This window comes from Schistocerca americana, chromosome 5, assembly GCF_021461395.2.
Source record: "Schistocerca americana isolate TAMUIC-IGC-003095 chromosome 5, iqSchAmer2.1, whole genome shotgun sequence".
Taxonomy (NCBI): domain Eukaryota; kingdom Metazoa; phylum Arthropoda; class Insecta; order Orthoptera; family Acrididae; genus Schistocerca; species Schistocerca americana.
This window is the reverse complement of record NC_060123.1, coordinates 716,783,685-716,807,016: the sequence shown is the minus strand read 5'-3', so window position 1 is coordinate 716,807,016 and position 23,332 is coordinate 716,783,685. Positions and strand designations below refer to the sequence as shown.

Here is a 23,332-nt window from a genome sequence, read left to right as displayed (position 1 = left end):
GGCTCTGAGCACTATGGGACTTAACATCTGTGGTCATCAGTCCCCTAGAACTTAGAACTACTTAAACCTAACTAACCTAAGGACATCATACACATCCATGCCCGAGGCAGGATTCGAACCTGCGACCGCAGCAGTCGCGCGGATCCGGACTGAGCGCCTAGAACCGCTCGGCCACCGTGGCCGGCAGTAGATCAGGAAATGTTATGAATTGGAGACTAGCAGTTTGAAAAAGTGAACACATTTAAGTATCTAGGCGTGGACATCACTTCGAGAAATGAGATTGAATCCGAACTGAAGAAGAGATTACGGGCGGGAAATGCGTTCTACTTCTCACTGAATAGATTACTTTCATCACAGATATTGTCAAGGAATTTAAAGATTAGAATACACAAAACTATTATTCTACCCCCCCCCCCCCCATGAACCATGGACCTTGCCGTTGGTGGGGAGGCTTGCGTGCCTCAGCGATACAGATAGCCGTACCGTAGGTGCAACCACAACGGAGGGGTATCTGTTGAGAGGCCAGACAAACGTGTGGTTCCTGAAGAGGGGCAGCAGCCTTTTCAGTAGTTGCAAGGGCAACAGTCTGGATGATTGACTGATCTGGCCTTGTAACAATAACCAAAACGGCCTTGCTGTGCTGGTACTGCGAACGGCTGAAAGCAAGGGGAAACTACAGCCGTAATTTTTCCCGAGGGCATGCAGCTTTACTGTATGATTACATGATGATGGCGTCCTCTTGGGTAAAATATTCCGGAGGTAAAATAGTCCCCCATTCGGATCTCCGGGCGGGGACTACTCAAGAGGATGTCGTTATCAGGAGAAAGAAAACTGGCGTTCTACGGATCGGAGCGTGGAATGTCAGATCCCTTAATCGGGCAGGTAGGTTAGAAAATTTAAAAAGGGAAATGGATAGGTTGAAGTTAGATATAGTGGGAATTAGTGAAGTTCGGTGGCAGGAGGAACAAGACTTCTGGTCAGGTGACTACAGGGTTATAAACACAAAATCAAATAGGGGTAGAGCAGGAGTAGGTTTAATAATGAATAGGAAAATAGGAATGCGGGTAAGCTACTACAAACAGCATAGTGAACGCATTATTGTGGCCAAGATAGATACGAAGCCCACGCCTACTACAGTAGTGCAAGTTTATATGCCAACTAGCTCTGCAGATGACGAAGAAATTGAAGAAATGTATGATGAAATAAAAGAAATTATTCAGATTGTGAAGGGAGACGAAAATTTAATAGTCATGGGTGACTGGAATTCGAGTGTAGGAAAAGGGAGAGAAGGAAACATAGTAGGTGAATATGGATTGGGGGACAGAAATGAAAGAGGAAGCCGCCTGGTCGAATTTTGCACAGAGCACAACATAATCATAACTAACACTTGGTTTAAGAATCATGAAAGAAGGTTGTATACATGGAAGAACCCTGGAGATACTAAAAGGTTTCAGATAGATTATATAATGGTAAGACAGAGATTTAGGAACCAGGTTTTAAATTGTAAGACATTTCCAGGGGCAGATGTGGACTCTGACCACAATCTATTGGTTATGACCTGTAGATTAAAACTGAAGAAACTGCAAAAAGGTGGGAATTTAAGGAGATGGGACCTGGATAAACTAAAAGAACCAGAGGTTGTACAGAGATTCAGGGAGAGCATAAGGGAACAATTGACAGGAATGGGGGAAATAAATACAGTAGAAGAAGAATGGGTAGCTTTGAGGGATGAAGTAGTGAAGGCAGCAGAGGATCAAGTAGGTAAAAAGACGAGGGCTAGTAGAAATCCCTGGGTAACAGAAGAAATATTGAATTTATTTGATGAAAGGAGAAAATATAAAAATGCAGTAAGTGAAACAGGCAAAAAGGAATACAAACGTCTCAAAAATGAGATCGACAGGAAGTGCAAAATGGCTAAGCAGGGATGGTTAGAGGACAAATGTAAGGATGTAGAGGCCTATCTCACTAGGGGTAAGATAGATACCGCCTACAGGAAAATTAAAGAGACCTTTGGAGATAAGAGAACCACTTGCATGAATATCAAGAGCTCAGATGGAAACCCAGTTCTAAGCAAAGAAGGGAAAGCAGAAAGGTGGAAGGAGTATATAGAGGGTCTATACAAGGGCGATGTACTTGAGGACAATATTATGGAAATGGAAGAGGATGTAGATGAAGATGAAATGGGAGACATGATACTGCGTGAAGAGTTTGACAGAGCACTGAAAGACCTGAGTCGAAACAAGGCCCCCGGAGTAGACAATATTCCATTGGAACTACTGACGGCCGTGGGAGAGCCAGTCCTGACAAGACTCTACCATCTGGTGAGCAAGATGTATGAAACAGGCGAAATACCCTCAGACTTCAAGAAGAATATAATAATTCCAATCCCAAAGAAAGCAGGTGTTGACAGATGTGAAAATTACCGAACTATCAGCTTAATAAGTCACAGCTGCAAAATACTAACACGAATTCTTTACAGACGAATGGAAAAACTAGAAGAAGCCAACCTCGGGGAAGATCAGTTTGGATTCCGTAGAAACACTGGAACACGTGAGGCAATACTGACCTTACGACTTATCTTAGAAGAAAGATTAAGGAAAGGCAAACCTACGTTTCTAGCATTTGTAGACTTAGAGAAAGCTTTTGACAATGTTGACTGGAATACTCTCTTTCAAATTCTAAAGGTGGCAGGGGTAAAATACAGGGAGCGAAAGGCTATTTACAATTTGTACAGAAACCAGATGGCAGTTATAAGAGTCGAGGGACATGAAAGGGAAGCAGTGGTTGGGAAGGGAGTAAGACAGGGTTGTAGCCTCTCCCCGATGTTGTTCAATCTGTATATTGAGCAAGCAGTAAAGGAAACAAAAGAAAAATTCGGAGTAGGTATTAAAATTCATGGAGAAGAAATAAAAACTTTGAGATTCGCTGATGACATTGTAATTCTGTCAGAGACAGCAAAGGACTTGGAAGAGCAGTTGAATGGAATGGACAGTGTCTTGAAAGGAGGATATAAGATGAACATCAACAAAAGCAAAACAAGGATAATGGAATGTAGTCTAATTAAGTCGGGTGATGCTGAGGGAATTAGATTAGGAAATGAGGCACTTAAAGTAGTAAAGGAGTTTTGCTATTTGGGGAGCAAAATAACTGATAATGGTCGAAGTAGAGAGGATATGAAATGTAGACTGGCAATGGCAAGGAAAGCGTTTCTGAAGAAGAGAGATTTGTTAACATCCAGTATTGATTTAAGCGTCAGGAAGTCATTTCTGAAAGTATTCGTATGGAGTGTAGCCATGTATGGAAGTGAAACATGGACGATAAATAGTTTGGACAAGAAGAGAGTAGAAGCTTTCGAAATGTGGTGCTACAGAAGAATGCTGAAGATTAGATGGGTAGATCACATAACTAATGAGGAAGTATTGAATAGGATTGGGGAGAAGAGAAGTTTGTGGCACAACTTGACCAGAAGAAGGGATCGGTTGGTAGGACATGTTCTGAGGCATCAAGGGATCACCAATTTAGTATTGGAGGGCAGCGTGGAGGGTAAAAATCGTAGAGGGAGACCAAGAGATGAATACACTAAGCAGATTCAGAAGGATGTAGGTTGCAGTAGGTACTGGGAGATGAAAAAGCTTGCACAGGATAGAGTAGCATGGAGAGCTGCATCAAACCAATCTCAGGACTGAAGACCACAACAACAACAACATTATTCTACCAGTTATACTGTATGGGTGTGAGACTTGGCCCCTCACTGTACAAAATGAAAAGCCGTTTCGAGTATTTGAAAACAAAATTTTGAGGAAAATTTTTGGAGCAAAAAGGGATGACATTAGCGGAGAGTGGCGAAAACTGCATAACGAAGAGCTTCACGAACTCTATTCAAGCCCTGACATAATCATTATTATCACGTAGGCTGCGATGGGCGGGTCACGTAGCTCGAATGGATGAGGGCAGGGCAGCGCGCAGAGTGCTGGTAGGGCACTTAGAGGGAAAACGTCCTGTGGGGAGACTGAGGCGTAGATGGGAGGACAATGTGAAGGCTGATTTGAGGAGCCTAGGTATTGAAGGTGAATGGAAGGAAATAGCCCAAGACAGGGACAGGTGGCGAAAATACGTTGCTGCGGTAATGGACTGTCGAGTCCAGTATGACCTGTGAGTGTGTTTGTTGATAATATTCTATACTCATCTGTCCATAAATCCTTGTCTTCTTTCGATTTCACTTCACTGACCCCTACTATCTGTTGCTGTTGATATTATTCTGTACTCATCTGACCAGAAATCCCTGTCTTCTTTCGATTTCACTTCACTGACCCCTACTATATTTTCAGTGTTACCTAACGTAATAGGAAATGAACTGACTTGGCCTCTTTGAAATCAGAAAAGCATATATTGTTCAAATATGTTCATGTAGTATGCACAAATACTAGTAGGCCGTAATGTAAGTAAATCTATACTTTTATTTAAATACCACTGACAAATATCTGACCTGGTTTTTATTGTACACACCTGTATCCATTTCAAATGTGCCTCCATGAAATGCTTAATTCGCCATACATGTGTCTGAAGTATTCCATCGTACAATTTTCCAGTATAAAACTGATATGCTTAATACTTGTAGAAAATGTTTCCAAGTCAATGGCGAAAGACTACGAAGCATTAAGGATATGGTACAATTTGAGAAGATAGTCAACTATTTTCTATTACAGATCACCAATAATACTCGAATAAATCAAAAAGCATAAAGGATAAAATCTCAAAAAATATATTGCCAAAAAATGGCTCTGAGCACTATGGGACTTAACTTCTGAGGTCATCAGTCCCCTACAACTTAGAACTACTTAAACCTAATTAACCTACGGACATCACGCACATCCATGACCGAGGCAGGATTCGAACCTGCGACCGTAGGGTCACGCGGTTCCAGACTGTAGCGCCTAGAACCGCTCGGCCACATCGACCGGCAAAATATATTGCACACTCTTTACAATGCTTCATAGCTTTCCGTACTATGTACGAGATCAAACACAGTGAGTGTTTCTCCTCACAATAACGCCACAAATTATTAAGCACATTTTTTGAGAGGGTTGGAGGTTTTCTACATTTTGTGTTATGCTGGCACGAGTTTACTGCCCTAAATTAACACAATATGTTCTTACAAAATTACTACACAGGTGTGTGATTCCTGGCCAGCGGTTATTTCCGTAGCAGTACGAAAATACTTGTTCACTTCGATAATTACTCTCTCTGGAAATATCAGCGGCTTCTACGACCCTTAACTGGAGTCTGCAACGCATTTAGCAACTTCTAAAGTACCTGTGGTGGTAGCCCGTTAAGTCCCAGAGAACAAGAACTGTGGCGATAACTGCCACAGAAAAATACCGACATCTGGCAGCTATTTCCATAGTCGCTCGAATTCCTTATAATTACAATTGGTATTACCCGCCAAAACTGAACTGACAAACAGCGCGGTGGCTCAAGGGAACGACCGTGCACGTGAAACGACTTTACGGTCGCCCCCTTAAGCCACCGCTCTGTGACCAACTTTGTGCTGAAAGTAGTGTCTAGAGAGAGCGCACAAAAGTGTAGCACGCTGTTCCATGAACAGATGGCCCGCAGTATCACAGTTATTTCCACGACCTACAGAGCACCTTCCTGATGGTCTATCCCTCTCTCTTGTGGCTAGACCTGACATGACGCGAAAGCGTTGTACGATCTTCGGTAAACAGATGGATCAAGGCACTGTTGGAAGTTATTGAAATAACTGATAGTATTAGATGAGCGGCTACTTCTCAGTAACCGCTTATCTCTATCAGTTACGTTATCTTTTGTCACCTCTACAGCAGTTCTCCGCAGAGAAACCAAGCACGATATTCTCCCGCGTCTGCATTTTGCGTAATAAACGCTCCGTAATTGTCCTGTCTGCCATAGAACGACCTCCAGAGTGTCATATCCAGAATTAATCACAGTGTAGCTGTGTTTAAGAAGTCCTGCAAATAATCAGATTTCGTAACTGCCCCATCCTTCCTAACCATATAAAACACAGTAGTGTGACTGCTCTGTTGTATCTTGTAATTATCCATCAGGTTTCGTCTTCTGGAGAAGGCTGCTCCAGACCTGTCTTGCACAGGGGTGACCTTGGGCAACGGTTCACTGTGACACCCATTTTGTTGATCTTCTGCCATCTTGTTGACCTTGAGAGCTAGTTCCAGTCGGAGAGTTGAGCTTGTGACGTCATTGTTCAGCTATTTTGGACGCTATAAATTATGATAATATGTCATACATCATCTGATAAGAATCATATAGTGCTAATTTGCTCATAAAGCACGCTAATCAGGTCACAATTTGTACTAACGCGGTAATAAATGACTTGATAATGGTCAAATTACACTGAGGTGAAGAAAATTATGGGATGCCTCCTAATATAGTGCACCATCTCGACGTGGCATGGACTCAAAAAGTCGTTGTAAGTTCCCTGGAGCCAAAGTATTGCCGGTGACGTATTTTGTGCACGAACTGACCTCTCCATTAAGTCCCATAAATGTTCAAAGGGATTCATGTCGGGTGATGTGGGTGACCAAATCATCCACTCGAATTGTCCAGAATGTTCTGACATGGCGCACTGTCATCCATAAAAATTCCATCGTTTTTGTTAACATGAAGTTCATGACTTGCTGCAAACAGTCTCCAAGTAGCTGAACATAACCGTTTCCAGTCAGTGATCGATTCAGTGGACCAGAGGACCCAGATTATTCCATAAACATAGCCCACACTACTATGGAGCCATCGCCACATTGCACAGTCTCCTATTGATAACTTGGGTCCATGGCTTCGTGGAGGGTACGCCACACTCTAACCGAACCATCACCTGGTACCAACTGAAATTGGAGCTCATCTGACCAGTCGACGGTTTTCCAGTCGTCTAGAATCCAACCGATATGGTCACGAGCCCAGGAGAGGCGTTGAAGACGATGACTTGCCGTCTTAGTTTTTTTTAAACTCATTTTGTTCTATATTGTTCGTTGTATTTGTTCGTGGCGGACGTCCTATGACACCCATTTCGGTTCTTCGTTGATCTGTTCACTCAGTTTTTTTTTTTTTTTTTATTGCAGAGGGTAGCTAACCCTCTGACCGAGCACGCTGAGCTACCGTGCCGGCTATCGTTAGCAAACGCGCTCGCGTTTGTAGTCTACTGCCACAACCCGTTAACGCCAAATTTTTACCTAACTGATACGTTCATCGTACGTCCCATACTGATTTCTGCGTTTATTTCACGTAGTGCTGCTTGTATGTTAGCACTAACAAGTCTTTACAAATGCCGCTGCTCTCGATCATTTTCCGAAATGAAATGCCCTATGCGTCTAGCTCCAACTAACAATATCTGTTCCAGAATGAGATTTTCACTCTGCAGCGTAGTGTGCGCTGATATGAAGCTTCTGTCGTCGGTTTCAGTGAACACAGTCTCCAAAAGTTCAGGAACAGAAATATTTTTTCCTTTAATATTGAGGAGACTTATTGTTGTTTGTTGTGTTGTGTAAGAGTAGTTTGACGCAGTTCTCGATTGGTCTATGCACTGAATTTTTTACCTCTTTGCATAAATTCTGCAACCGATATCCATTTGTGAACCCACTTACTGTATTCGTGGCATGGTATACCTCTACAACTTGTAACTCCTCCCTTTCACTCCCCCCCCCCTACCTCCCCCCCCCCCCCCCCCCCCCGCCCCTCCGCCCGCACACACACTTTCTTGCGTTACCAAATTCACTTACCTTGATATCTCACGAAGTGTCCCATCGACCAACCCCTTCTTTTAGACATGTTTTCACATAATATTCCTTTCTCCCCAGTTCGACTCAGTACGTCTTTACTGTTTATTGTATACATTCTACCGATCTAATCTTCAACACCATTCTGTAACACATTTCCAAAAATTCTGTTCTCTTCCTGTTTGGTCTGTTTATAATCTACGTTTCACTACCGAACAGCGTGACACTACGGACGAATACATTCAGAAAAATCTTTCTATAACGTATTAAGAAACTTCTTGTCATTCCCAGTTTGTATTTTATATCATCTCTACTTCGACCATCGTCTGTTACTTTGCTACCCGAATAGCAAAACTCATCTACAGCTTTTAGTGTCTCGTTTTCCAGCTTAGGAATAAATTCCTGTGCATCCCATGATTTAATTCGGCAATATTCCATTATGATTGTATTACTTTTGCTGATAATCACCGTATAACCATTTCCAACACACTATCCATGCTGTTCAGTTGACCTCCCGAGTCCTTTGCCGTCTCTGACTGAATTACAGTGTCACAGGCACACGTCAAACTTTTTTATTTCTTCTTTCCTAACTTTAATTAAACTAAGCTAAACTCCTCCCGAACAGGCCACCAAGGCGCAATGGTGCCGACTGGCCGCCGTGTCATCCTAAGCCCACAGGCGTCCCTGGATGCGGATATGGAGAGGCATGTGATCAGCACACCGCTCTCCAAGTCGTATGTCAGTTTCCGAAACCGGAGCCGCTACTTCTCAGTTAAGTAGCTCCTCAGTTTTGCCTCACAAGGGCTGAGTGCAGCCTGCTTGCCAACAGCGCTCGGCTCTAGGTGCTAGGCCAGCCCGACAGCGCTTAACTTCGCTGATCTGACGGCAACCGGTGTTACCACTGCGGCAAGGCCGTTGGCTCCTAACTTTAATTGCGTTTCCAAAAGGGAAGGTGAATAAACTATTCAGGTTTGCTAGAGTGCTGGTCCTGGTATAAATTAATGTGAGCAAAAACTGTGATTCTCTTCAGCATTTACGGCAACTTTCCTTAAAAATTTCATATTCGCCATTGACTGCAAATATTGTATTACAATATCACAATGCACTATCAACTCTTAAAAAATTCTGTGAGACTGCGAGCCAACAAGCCATACAATTGTGTATTTACGATAACATGTTGTAGTTATAAACATAGCATTGAATATGTCAGTATGATTACAATATGACTATACAGGACTCTTTTACAGACACGAGGATCTTTCCAGGTTTTCCACTTTTCGGTAACGATCGCTTTCAGCGATTAGGCTGCTCAAGCACTTTGTCGGACTGACTTCTCAGTACCTTTTTCCCAACATATGTTCAGCATTGAAGACTAGCTTCCTTGACATTTGGTATAGTCTACACTATCTGATCAAAAGAGTCCACACACCAAGTAATGGACATTAATGTGGGATGTGCTCTCACGTCGTCTTTATGACGGCTTGGAGTCCGCTATGAAACAATTTCAGTGAGGTGCCTCAATGTCTGTGGAGAAATTCCAGCGCATTACTCTTCAAGAGCCGAAACCAGAGGACGTAGTAATGGACAGGGGGGTTTGGAGCGGTGTCGACTTCCTTACTCATGCCAGACGTGTTCCACTGGGTTGTGGTCAGGACTCTGGGAAGTGCAGTACATCGCAGGAAGTTTACTGTCCACACAAATCATTATCTCTCAGGAGGTGCTTTAATTACAGGGGGCATTGTTACGCTGATAAACTAAAATAATCGTCTCCAAACCGCTCCTCTACTGTACGCAGTACATAATTATGTAATATGTAATCCTTCCGGATTTATTGTTTTCTTAAGCGCAATAGGGGTATCAAATCCTAACCATGAAAAACTCTATCGTAACTCTACCTCCTCTGTACTGTAGAGCTGGCACATGGTGGCATTTAACATTTTCCAGGAATTCGCCAAATCCATTTCCCTCCATCGGTTTTCCAAAGGGTATGGCGTGATTCATCAGTTCGAATGACTTATTACCTGTCCAACGGCGTCGCTCTTTACAGACCTCCGGCGTCGCTTAGCAATGACTACAGAAATGAGTAACTTACGAGGAGCTGCTCGACCATTATACGCTAGTCTTTTTAATTACCTGTGAACAGTCTCTGTGCTACCTGGACTGCTGGTAGCACAAGTGATTCCTTCTGCTGACTTCACGCGAGTTTTTTACAGTTACACCACGCAATGCTCGATGGCCCGTGTCCATAACTACAAGATTCCCTCCCAGGCTTGGTTCAGATGCGGCCGTTGCTTACCATTTCCATTTTACAATCTCATCACCAACAGTCGACCTACGCAGCTATACAAAGGTAGAAAAAACCGTGACAGATTTGTTAGTCTGTTGATATCAAATGACAAGTCTAGATTCTAAGTCACGGACCTCTCCTGCATCATCCCCTACGGTCGTCGGTGTATGGGACCTCATCATCACCATACGATGGGCGTTTGAAAAGTCCGTGCAGAAATAAAAACTACTTACGTGTTTTGGGTAAACCTTTTTTATTTTTTGGACATAGTCTCCATTTAGACTTACACACTTCATCCAACGCTGCTCTAATTTGTTGATCCCTTCCGATTAATAGGAACTGTCCAAGTCCGCAAAATAGCTATTAGTTGCTGCAATCACCTCCTCGTTTGAATAAAATCTTTGTCCCGCCAGCCATTTATTCAAATTTGTGAAGAAATAGTAGTCCTAGGGAGCCAAGTCTGGAGAATAGGGGAGGGGGGGGAGTGTAAAACGAGTTGGAATCCTATTTCCATTAATTTTACGACCACAGCTGCTGAGGTGTGTGTTGGTGCATTGTCGTGATGGAAAAGGACTTTTTTGTGGTCCAATCACCGGCGTTTTTCTTGCAGCTCGGTTTTCAAACGGTCCAATAACGATAAATAATATGCACCTGTAATAGTGCATGATGACGATGAGGATTATCCCTTGCGAATCCCAAAAGACAGTCGCCATAACCTTTGCGGCCGAAGGACTGGTCTTCCGCTTTTTTGGTGCAGATTCTCCGTTGGTAACCCGTTGTTTAGATTTTTTGGTCTCAGGAGTATAGTAATGTATCCATGTTTCATCCACAGTGACAAAACGACGCTTAAAGTCCTGCGGAGTCTTCCTGAACAGCTGCAAACCGTTCTAGCAACAGTTCGCACGGTTCCGTTTTTGGTCAAGCGTGATCAATCGCGGTACCCATCTTGCGGATAACTTCCTCATGTCCAAATGTTTATGCAAAATATTATGTACCCGTTCATTCGAGATGCCTACAGCAATAGCAATCTCTTAAGTCTTCTGTCATCCATCACCATATCATGGATTTTATCAATGATATCTGGAGTCGTAACCTGCATAGGGCGTCCAGAACGTTCAGCGTCACTTGTGCCCATATGGCCACTCCGAAAATTTTGAAACCACTTATAAACTGTTCTAACCAAAGGTGCAGAGTCACCGTAATGTTTATCAAGCTTCTCTTTAGTCTCATGAGGCGTTTTGCCTTTCATAAAGTAATGTTTAATCACCACAAGAAATTCTTCTTCGACCATCACTCGACTTCCTTGATTCACTGGAATGCCAAACACAAAGAAATAGACCAATATGGCTGAAACTTGGTGTGCTTTCTTTCCAAAGATGCTACTAAGTAAACTTGATCTCGATTCGCGCGGGTGGTGCCATCTCTCTGTCTGTGCACGGACTTTTCAAACGCCCCTCGTACATTAATTAAATGTCGGGTGACATCTGAGGTTTCTGAGGATACAGTCACGTTCTGAACCCAGCGGTTTGCTGTGTGCAGGTCACCATGGAGCTGGTGCTGGACATCCAGGGCATGACGGGCATGTGGAGCGACTGGCAGCAGGTGCTGGCCATGTGCTTCGACGCCCACCAACACCCCGAGGTGCGGCGGCTGGCGCACTCCCGAGACCACTACGACCTGGTCGTCGCCGAGGTCTTCTACGCCGACTGCCTGGCCGCGCTGGCCCACAAGTTCGGCGCGCCGCTGGTCGGCATCATCTCCAGCATGGCCATGCCCTGGGCCCACGACAGGGTGCGTACAACTCCGAGCACTGCTCCTCACTGGTGGGAGGGGAGCGGCAGAGTGGCCCAGAGGCGGGGCGAACCCGTAGCTCCAGAGTCTCGCTACTCGCAGTGTACGTAGCGAGACTGCTCGGTCGAATATATGAGGCTCGTAGGGGCTCCGGAACGACACAGAGAATGAAAGACACAACAACAGCAAGGTAGAAATCGTTTACTTAACACCAGTGCATTGCAGTGGAACACAAGTGCAAGCAAATCCAGTGTACACTCCACAATAATCCAAGGCCGTAACACACAGTAGAACAGGGAAGGAGGCTGAGTACTTGCAGTCGTAGGAGACATTCCACTGGAGGGGGCACACGACAGCTCGTGGGGTGTCCGGACATTTGCCACGCCGGACATTTGCCACTGTTTTACCTGCTCCGAAGGGTTGGGTCCCTTGTCCCTCCTCCTCCCCCCCTCCTCCTCCTCCTCCTCCTCCTCCTCCTCCTCATCCGCCCGCCCAGTTTGCTTTCGAAGTTCCTAACGTGACCATCAGTATGAAAGTTATTACAACGAACAAGGGCAGGCCTCCTGCTCATTACAAAGGTTACGCGTATCTTAAACAGAGGGAACCTAAAGTAGGTGTTGTTGCACGGATGTGCTTACGCCGAAAAGCGGATCATTGCAAGCGAAAGCTGCTTTCGAGGAACGGAGAAGTGTTGAGCGTATTAGAACATCTCTATGGACCACCTGACGATGCAGCTCTGAAAGTGAGAAAGCAAGTGGAAAGAGCGAAGAGAAGGTCTCGAGGAGAAACTACACAGTTATCGGAGATATACGCGGATGAAATGGGAAATCTACATAATAAAGTTTATGACCTTGTTATAGTGATGCCTAATTCAGAATCTATGAAGAGAACCGTGCGTCGTCGATGGAGGCAAGAGCGGGGGAACCGACAAGAGCCTAAGAACTCTTATGAAATTCATCTTCATGAAGATATATTAAAAATAGGGGATGGCAGTAGTTTTCTTCTGGAAGACGATAGAGTAGAGGTGAGAATAATGATTTTTAGTGGAAGCAAAGGAAAAGAAAGTTTAAAAACATGTTCCCATTTTTTTATGGATGGAACATTTAAGAGATGCAGCCAGCAGTTTGGACAGATCTACACCATACCCGTAGTCTTAGGAGGCCCGATTAAAGAAACAAACATTCTTCCTACTGTATTTGTACTGCTCTCTGATAAGAAGAAAGACACATACGTTCGTCTGTTTCGTCTGAAAAAACAGGCAGTCGCTGAGTGGTGTCCTAAACAAGTAAAGGTGGACTTTGAAGCAGCTGCGATATCGGCCAATCGTCAAGCTTTTTCCACAACTGAAATAAATGGATTCTATTTCCATATGAAGAAGAGTTTATGGAGAAGAATTCGAGTTCTCGGTCTAACTGAGGAGTACCGCTAGAACGAGGATTTAAGACTTCACGTCAGCATATGTGCAGCGCTGGCAGTTGTAAAACCGGAGGACGTAAGCAGTGGATGGATTGAGATTCATGCAGAAGCTCCTGATAACGGAAAGTTCTCTCAGTTTTTGACTACTTTGTGGATAACTGGCTAGAGAATGAGGATTTCGCAATAGAAATGTGGGACTGTTACGGAAAATGGCACCGAACGACGAATGCTGTTGAAGGGTGGCACATCAAAATGAATAGTATTATTAGAAACCCTCACCCTAGAATCAACTATTTGGTGGAGTGCTTGAAAAAGGAAGCAGAGCTCACAAACTGCATGTGCATGAAATTGGAAATGAATCTTGAAGGTAAGAAGAGAAAGAAGAAGTACTTGAAGCTGGACGACAGGATAGAGATAATCGTAAAGAATTGTGAAGAGACTGTCAACATTAGGCCTTGCTTGAAAGCCATTGCCCATATTCAGAAACTGGACTAAAATACGTTAAAAATAATGTATTAAAAACTATGAAGACCAATGAGTCCTCCGAGATTACTGAGATAAAATTATTAAAACATTGAAGCAGCATTATCGGAGCTAAGATAAGTTGCAATTGTAAATAGAGTGTACATTAGTTCAGCGTGTTTAGGCTGATTTTACACACGCCAGAACGGTAGATGGTCATTTATCATTTTCACGGTCCAAAGCCTGTGCAAAGTGTGATGCGAATCAGCCTATAATGTAAAAATTAAAAAGTGTTTCAAGCCTCACAAAAGTATCCCTATTGTTGTCACGTTAAGATAAATTTTTTCTACCTTCCAATATTATGGTCATACTATTAAATGATTGTGAGTTCTAAAATAATTATCTGAAGCTTCAGAATCACAACTATCACCTAAAATATCATGGTTTGTTATACTGACAGTATACACTTTTGTAAAAGAAAATGGGAACTGAACCTTTGAATTGCACCTAAAACAGACATCCCAAAACTGATCTGATCCTAAGGTTGACAATTTTGGCACCTCAAATATTTTTTATTTAAGTTTAAATGCAAACATTTATAGTAGATGTAAATCTACTTAAGTACATTTACTTATAATCTTTTAAAAATTAAAATTTCTTACTAAATTGTTGATTATCTTTAAACAGGTCAGTAAAAGCAGGGAGCATACTACTGAAAATTAATTGTTACTAAAGAACATCAGAAACAAATGTATTAGACCTACTTTTCTTATACATTAGAGACTTTTTGAAAAGATATTTGATCATTTCCTCTGTCACCGACAGTATAATTTCAGTTGCTTTGCAACACCAGGGATATCTATTTCTAAATTATGTTTGCAGCTGTTTTCATTTCGAATTTTGGAATATTTACTTCGTCTTCTTTGGTGAAGGAATTTCGGAAAATGCATTTACTAACTCCACTTTAGTGGCACTGTCATCACTAACATTACAGTCGCTGTCGCGCAGTAAAGGTACTTACTGAGTCTTTCCGCTGATTTACTTAATTTGGGACCAGAATCTCTTTGGATTTTCCGCCACATTTCTAGAGCGAGTTTCATTGTGGAAACTATTAAATGCATCTCGCATTGAAATCCGCACCAAATTTCGAGCCTCAGTAAAACTTCACAAATCTTGGAGATTTTGCGTTAGTCTAAATTACACGTGCGTTTTGCGGTGCTCCTGCAACAGCTTTCTGTCGTGTTTTGTGTACCATGGGGGATCAGTGCCGTCTCTTATTAATTTATTTGGTATGAATATTGTTGTAGTGCAGATAATTACAATTACGGCTTTTCCTTCCAGAACCTAAGATGCTAAACAATGTAGAACAACAACGTACGTTACAAGCGCTGCATTCTGTATTACTTCATTTCCTTATTTCTAACATTTTAAAATTGTAAGTGGACTTTAGATGACATTTCAATCATAGATGTTCTTATCTCTATTTAGTGAACGTGTTTTCAGTTATGTTTTGAACGTTGTCCCGCTATACTTTATTAAGTAATGTTTTTAGAGAGTAAATTAATATGGAGTATGTCGTTCTTCTTTTCAAACATTCACATACCCATTTATTCTTTCCCTATTGTCTTTTGGGTATGCAGTTGTAGTAATTAAAGTAGGGACAAATGCAGTGATCAAAAAGAAATGATTAGCGTACATTCGCATTCTCGTTTCATCGTTCCTTTCTTGTTGCTCCCATGCCGATGGACTGTTTCTATCGCAATCAATAAGCGTGAAAGGAAGCCATCGTACAGACTGAGGAATCTGTATTTATACTCGGCAGAACTAATTACATACCGACATAATCGTCGGTATTGCTTTCGTTTCCCAAAAGTTATAAATATTTCGATTTCGGAAAAGAAGTTCTGTATTTGGCCAAGATGTCGAAGAAGAAGGTCCCTTACGTACTGGTTGTATCGAGTAAGGTGTGGAGACGGCGGTTTGAAAGCGGACAGAGGTAGTGCGGGGAAGGGCGTCCCTTACCTGAGGGATCGCTACGCAGGCAGGCTACCTGGCGAAGGGGCACTCGGTCGTGGCGGCCCCTTCTCACACACTGGACTGGGACGGGGGCGCTGGCTGTGGCGTGCGGCGGCTGGGGAGGCCGGGTGCGTGCTGCTGCGTGGCCGCGTCTCGCCGTGATGCTGGCTGCCAGTGGCAGGTGCCAGCCTACCAACTACACCCAGCGCCGTGTCTGTGGCAGACACCACGTAATCTACTGACGGTCGAAAGTAAATATTTAGTCATTACTTAGTGATGTAGACAACCTACTCCTTATAACAACAACTGAAGCGCATACCAACTGTTCAGATCGAGTATCTCCACTCCCGCACGTGCACCGCATAAAATTTTGTTGATTCGTCTAAAATTTCCGAGGTGATCATTGTACCGTGTGTCATCTACCTAGGAACTTACCTATCAGATTACCATCCGTTAGGAACGTGGGCGCACTCAGCGACTGTGATATGATTTACAAATGATAGAACATAGCAGTCAGTCGTTCTTTTTCCAAGTTTTATTCGACAAATCAAGGTTTCGGCTAGTGCCTAGCCGTTATCAATGCACTGTTTGATAATATCAACGCATGTCTGTCCCCTGTTGTTCAGACATCTGTCACAGTTCTTTCAGGTCTTGAAAGAACTGTGACAGATGCCCAACCAACAGGGGACTGGCATGTCTTGATATTATCAAACAGTGCATTTATAATCGCTAGGCATTAGCCGAAACCTTGATTTGTCGAATAAAACTCGCAAAAAGGACGACTGACTGCTATCGATCTATCTTCTCAGCGATCATAGCCCCTGTAGACCATGCGCTGCATCAACGGTCTGCTTCCACCGCCTTCCATCTCTCGCAGCCTCTCTCCACCCTGCGGAAATTCCTAATGCTGCGATGTCCTTCTCTATGTCATCTTTCCACTTTGTACGAGGTCGTCCCAATGGTCTTGTTGCCTGGAGAGTTCCTTCAAATGCTTTCTCGGTGATTCTGTTGTTTTCCATTCTGGCCACATGTCCAGTCCATTGCAGTCTCCTAATTTCTAATTTCTGGATGATAGTGGGTTGCTTCATTAACTGATAAATTTCATTGTTTCTTTCCAATTCTCCATGCGCCATTCTCCAACACAGGTCCTCAGATTTTTCTCATTACTTTTCTTTCGAAAACATTCAGTTTTTCTCTTTCATTCTTTGTAAGCGTCCAGCTTTGTGAACCGTACAGTACTATGGGGCAGATAATAGTGTTGTATATCTTCATCTTTGTGGTGATTGACAAAGCTTTACGTTTTAGTGGGTTGCTTAGTGAGTACAGACATACTGACCCTGAGGCTATTCTTTCATTTATATCCATTGTTATCATATTTTTACTGTTGAAACGTGCTGTATCCTTTCTCGTGTATGGGACAAATTATTGCAATTTTCCAGTCTTCAGGCCGTGTTTCAGTTTTCCAGATCATTGTTATAAGGTTATAAATTTCTTTGCGTAGTTTGCTTCCGCCCTCTTTTAACATCTCTGCTGATATCTGGTCCTCGCCTGCTGCCTTGTTGTTTTTCAGCTTTTGAATGGAGTGGATCACTTCCTGTTCTGTGATTCTACATTCGTCATTATTAATGCTGTCACTCTCAGACATTGCGTAATTGAAGGTTATGTGCGGATCAGTGCAATTGAACATTTCTGAGAATTACTCTTTCCATCTTTCTAGGATACCTTCCAGCTGCGTTAGCATATTTTGATTTTTATCTTTTATGAATAGGTTTTCACTTAGATAACCTGTCTTACTTTTCTTTGTATACTGAAACAACTTCTTTCAGTTTCCATTCCTGCTTTCCACATCTATAGATTCTAGGACTCCAGTTAGATATTTCCTTTTCTCTGTTCGTAGAACTCTTGCTGTTTCTCTTCTAACCGCATTGAAAGTCTCCCTCCTGTCCTCACTCTCCTTATTACGCAGCCACAGCATCCTGGCTTCTTTCCTCCTTTCTACTGCTCTCTGACACTTTTCGTTGAACCATTTCTGTTTCTTCGTTTTCTTTTTCTTGCCTAGTGTTTTTTCTGATGCATGTGTTACTACAGTCTTTATTCTTTCCCAAGCCTTCTCGACGCTATTGTCCTCTTCAGCTTCTTGCAATGCTGTAAATCGGTTATTTATTTCAATCACATACGCTTCTTTAACAGACAGTTCCTTCAGTCGTTCGATGTCTAAATTAGGTTTGGGTGTTGCTTTTGGTTGTTGATTCCAAATCATCTTGATTTTCATCTTTCCAACCACTAGGAAATGATCTGAGCCAATTTCTGCTCCTCTGTACGTTCTGACATCTCTTATAAATGAAGTGAAACGTTGATCTGCCATAACATGGTCAATCTGATTTACTGTTTTGCCATCTGGAGAGCACCATGTACCTTTGTGTATATCTTTGTTAGGGAACATCGTCGAGCAAATTCTCATATCACTTGACAGTGCAAATTTGATTATTTTTAATCCATTTTCGTTTGTGGTCGAGTGCTTGCTATGTTTTCCTATTGTGGGGATGAACATATACTCTTTACCCATTTTTCCATTAAAGTCTCCTAAGATAATTCCCATATTTCTTGTTGGAATACTTGCGAGTACTCTCTCTAATTCTTCACAGTAGGGGAAAGTAGGGGAAACGTGCGCAGCGGGTAAACATGCGCATCGCTGTTTCTCTGATTTAAAAGCTTTCTTGAACTTTGTAACCAGTGCTACACCTAGCGGCAGGTTAGCGAACTACTTTCGTCTGCTCACTGGGCCGCCATTACAGTCTCACGTTCAGTGAGTTTGCAAATAGTGAAACATGACGTTATGATCTAATTTGCAGTCCTCGGGGTTTAAGACGTTTAGTCTCTGTTTATTACGTTGAAAAAATTTACTTGTGATATAGTTAAAGCCTGTATGTCATGGGTATGTTTTGACGTGAGTCCTGTTTGGTTGTAATTAATTTTAAGAAAATTGTGGACAAAATTTATTTCCAAGACACTATGGGGTAAAGGTGCGCACCGATGCGCACGTTTCCCCCTCATGTAGTTAAATCCCAGCAGGCCACCAACAGTTCGTTTTTTTTTTTCTTTGTTCTCAGATGCCGAGAAAGTACGTCCGGAAATCAGAGCAGTACAGTTATACTGTAGACACGCTTAAACAAGCAATACATGCAGTAAGAACAGATGGATGGAAAATCAGAGAAGTCAGTAGGAGCTCCAAAATACCAGAATCAACCATACGAAAATACCTCGCGAAGCCCATTAACGAGGTAACACAGCCAAGTTTGGGGTGTAAGTCTATTTTTCCAGAAAGTTTTGAGCAAGAAATGGTTGATTTTATCGGCTTTCTTTGCAACTTGTTCTATGGACTAACACGTAAAGCCTTGCGGAAATTGACATACGACTACATGGAGAAGAATGGTATTAACCACAATTTCAACAAAGAGAGTGGCTTAGTCGGCAAAGATTGGATGTACAGTTTTCTTAAGCGCCACCCGACCATCAGACTGCGGCAGCCAGAAAATACTAGTGTGAATAGAATCAATGCTTTCAGCAAGGAAGAAGTTACTCGATTTTTTGACAATCTGCTAACTTTAAAAGAAAAACTGAATATTGATCCCGCAAGAATGTACAACCAAAATGAAACTGGCATAACCGTTGTACAAAAGAAGTGTTATAAGGTGTTTGCTACCAAAGGTTCAAAGAGGGTAGGCGCTGCAACTTCCGCCGAGAGGTTCAAATGGTTCAAATGGCTCTGAGCACTACGGGACTTAACGTCTGAGGTCATCAGTCCCCAAGAACTTAGAACTACTTAGGCCTAAACGTAACTAACCTAAGGACATCACACACATCCATGCCAGAGGCAGGATTCGAACCTGCGACCGTAGCAGTCGCGCGGTTCCGGACTAAAGCGTCTAGAACCGCACGTCCACCGCGGCCGGCTCCGCTGAGAGGGGCAGGACCATCACTGGTGAGTTTGTATGAGAGCTGGAGGTCATTTCATACCTCCTATGATGATTTATCCAAGAAAACGAATGAGTGCAAATCTTCAGAAAAATGGACTGGATGGGGCCATTTACTGTTGTTCCAACAATGGGTGGACCAACACAGAACTATTCAATGAGTGACTTCTCCATTTTAAAAAACATACTCTCCCAACAGCTGATGAACTAGTGCTCCTCATACTGGACAACCACAACAGCCACATTTCCATTGAAACTTACAAGTTTTGTAAAGAAAACCACATCCACATGGTCTCTCTGCCACCGCGCACGTCCCTCCGCCTACAACCCTTGGACCTAACCTTTTTTGGCCCTTCAAGAATGCTCTTTCTAGAGAATATGACCTTTTCATGATACGAACTGGGCACCAGAGAATTACTGAGTACAAAGTTGCTGAACTTGTGAAGAATGCTTTTCTTAAAGTTGCTACATTGTCAAATGCCTTATCTGGCTTCCTTGCAGCTGGGATTCACCCATACAACCCCGACAAGTTTTCTGGACTTGATTTTGTCCCAGCTCGAAAACTAGACGAGCTAAGAGTGGAAGCAGACACAGATTGTGACAGTCCTTCAACATCCGCAGCACATAAGACCACATCGACTGCTACAACTCCATCTGTGGGGCTATTTGATGACCCTACTTCCTCAACATCCACGGGAGGTTTTACTGAAAGCCATAAGAAGTTTATGACTTATCTACCAGCTTTTGACCTAAAGAAGAAATCTGATAGGCCTAAGCCCACTGACGTTAAAACAAGAATGCCCAGAGAAAAGCAGCACTCTGAAATACTAACTAGCACACCCATGAAAATAAAGCTTGAGTTGGATACAGAAAAGAAAAATGAAAAAAGGTGAAAGAGCAAAGAACTGCCAATATAAACATAAAAGTTGCTAGAAAGCTTATTCTCGGCAAAAGGCCTAAGCGTAATGCAAAAGAAAGTATGGATAAGAAGAGACTTCAAAACAAGAAAAAGGATAATCAGACTTCTGGCAAGAAACACTTACAAAAGAAGGTAAACAAAAAGAAGATGACTGAAGAAGAATCAGACGATTCAGATGTTGACGAAGTTCCACTGTGTAATGACGATGATATCGACATGGAGCTGTTTGACCCTGGCGTACTTCAAGGAGCCGACGACGAGATCTGCGGACTTTGTGGAGATCACGGTACAGACAGGGAACTGTGGCACAGGTGTACTTTGTGCAGAAGATGGTACCATGCAGCTTGTACCGCAAATGATTCTGCTAAAGATTTTACATGTGATATGTGCAGTGAAGGACTTATCTAGCTTGTTAAATCCGTAGGCCCCTAACATCAGAGAAAACTTTGCATTTTATTTGAAAACCAATGGTGCAGAACTATGTTAAATTTTGTAAAATTTGATTAAAATTTATGTTTAAGATAATCTAATACGTGCCTTTTCAATATAATCTTTGGAACAAACCTTGTATGTTTTTTTTTCCTCTCCAGGTATTACTGCGTATCAATTCTTCTAACATGCGCACAATTACCCCACCCGATGCGCACGTTTCCCCGACGTTCAGGAAACCGTGCGCTTAGGTAGTGTCTTGGAATTTTGTTTTTGGTGTGTTTATTTTTTAGTATTTTGGGTTATCTTAATTTTTTATAAACACTAGAATAGTTGCTCTAAGTCTGATATAAAATAAACTTCATTTAACGAAGTCAAAATTTTTTAAAAAAGAGTTCCGCTTAGGTACGCACGTTTCCCCTACTTTCCCCTACTCATCTTTCTCGTCCTCAGTTGAAACTTCAGTCGATGCATGGACATTTATGAATGTTATATCATACCACTGGTGTTTGATTGTTACGTAAGACATTCTTTTGTTAAATATTAACCCGATTAACAATCCCGTTCTTAACAGCCAAACCAGTACCAAATTCATGATGTTTTTCATCTCCCCCATAAAAAATGACACAATTATCCTCCGTGTGTGTCCCTTCTGAAAGCCACCTGACTCCCTGTAGAGCTACAATGTCTGTCTTGTATGTTTTTAGTTCAGATATCAAAGTCGCTGCTGCAGCTGGTTTATTAAGACTGCGAACGTTCCATGTCCCAAATGTGAAGCAGTGTTTCTTGTTCCTATCTCGTCAATTCCCGTTCCATAGCCTATGTCCGTTTCCTCTGAATCCATTATCCGAGGCAAATCTTGATGTGAGCCAGTAGGCCACGTTACGAGCGCTGCGCAGGTTAAGCTTGGTGATGGGGCTGCCACCTCACAGCTTCAAAGCTTGCTGAGTAATATTCTGGATTACCATTTCCTACGTAGATTGCGTTTCCCAGGCTCCGAGCTCTGCCTGCCAGTCTGATTTGTGTGTCACACACAGTTGGTAAATGTAAAACTTGGCGTTCGTTCACAGTGGAGTTACAAATACATGACACCGTATTGTTATGGTCACCACAGTAAAATCGAAAAACGTGTCGGTGGTATTCATGTCCCAGCATATACCGTAACGGTGGTTATACGTGTCGCCATCAGTCAGCCTCCGCTGGCAATGGATCAGCTACTACACCGGAAAGAAACACACAATCGTACCAGTTACCGGTCAAAACAGTGTTCGCCTTTAAGCGAGGACGCTCAGTACTGTGGCTTGACCTACTTTCTCAGTTTTCGGAGCCTGACTTGTAAGAGACATACTGTCCACCACAAACATTCTGCGAAATAAAGGACGCATAATGTCATTCACACAGCTAACGAGCTTGATTATTATTCTTCGTGTCAGTATATCACAGAGACAAACAAGCCTGGCAGAGAAATTAAATTAAAAAAAGTTTTCACTCGTACATCGAGAGCACAACCCTTCACTGAAGAGCTGCAAAATATGGCCACAGTAGAAACTAGTTAAACTGTAATATACACAGTATTCTCGGAAGAAAATCATGAAACACGAGAGAGGTTGAAAATAAATCCAACGTAAGAAAGTTCTTATGTCTTCGTGAAACTTTTAGCGAGTGCAACAACTCAATCTATGACTCTGCTTTAAAAGATGCATGTCAATAATATGAAAAAGAATATCACTATCTGATGGATTAACATTCTCTGCAACCACAATTTATGTTTACACCATCTATACAATAGTAACCAAATTTAGTGCAGTACATCACAAAGACGCGTAACCCACTTAGCTGACGCCCGTGTTGCAGTAGCTGACCTGTGTGTCTGAAGCCTCAGAAGTTCAGAAAAGGCTGCACTTCTACCGAACCAAACAGTTTACAGTCGTGTTGCCAGCGGGTCAGCACAATTAGATGCACCGGCACGTCGGTAACTCGCAGCTGTGACCGCATCCTGGCTCAAGACCCCTAAACAGACTGCCGAGTAGTAACAGTTGCTGACTATTGTCACTTGACAGACAGAATTTCTCTTATTCGCCTTCAAGTTTTCGTGCTTTTGTATTCGTGTATGTTGCGTGATTTCTGTTGTGTGGTTTTTCGTTATCTACCGAGCGCTGTCTGCCGGTCCATTAATCGACTAATCTCTACAGTAACGGCAAATTTTCTAGTAGTTTCAGTTGTTTCATGTGCCTAATTAAAGGTAATATGAGAGGCAATCAAAAAGTTTGCGTTC

The 23,332-nt window shown here is 42.6% G+C and overlaps 1 protein-coding gene across 2 annotated transcripts in view; it reads left to right on the top strand.

The window, feature by feature from the left end:
• LOC124615688 (UDP-glycosyltransferase UGT5-like) overlaps positions 1–23,332 on the top strand; it is a 162,296-nt gene that overhangs the window by 87,528 nt on the left and 51,436 nt on the right. Inside the window, exon 3 of one of the 2 annotated variants that reach the window (XM_047143720.1) lies at positions 11,590–11,841. The exons of the other annotated variant lie outside the window; for it this stretch is intronic. Within the exon in view, the coding sequence (XP_046999676.1) occupies positions 11,590–11,841 (252 nt within the window). The remainder of the gene's footprint in view (positions 1–11,589; positions 11,842–23,332) is intronic. 2 annotated transcript variants of the gene reach the window in all.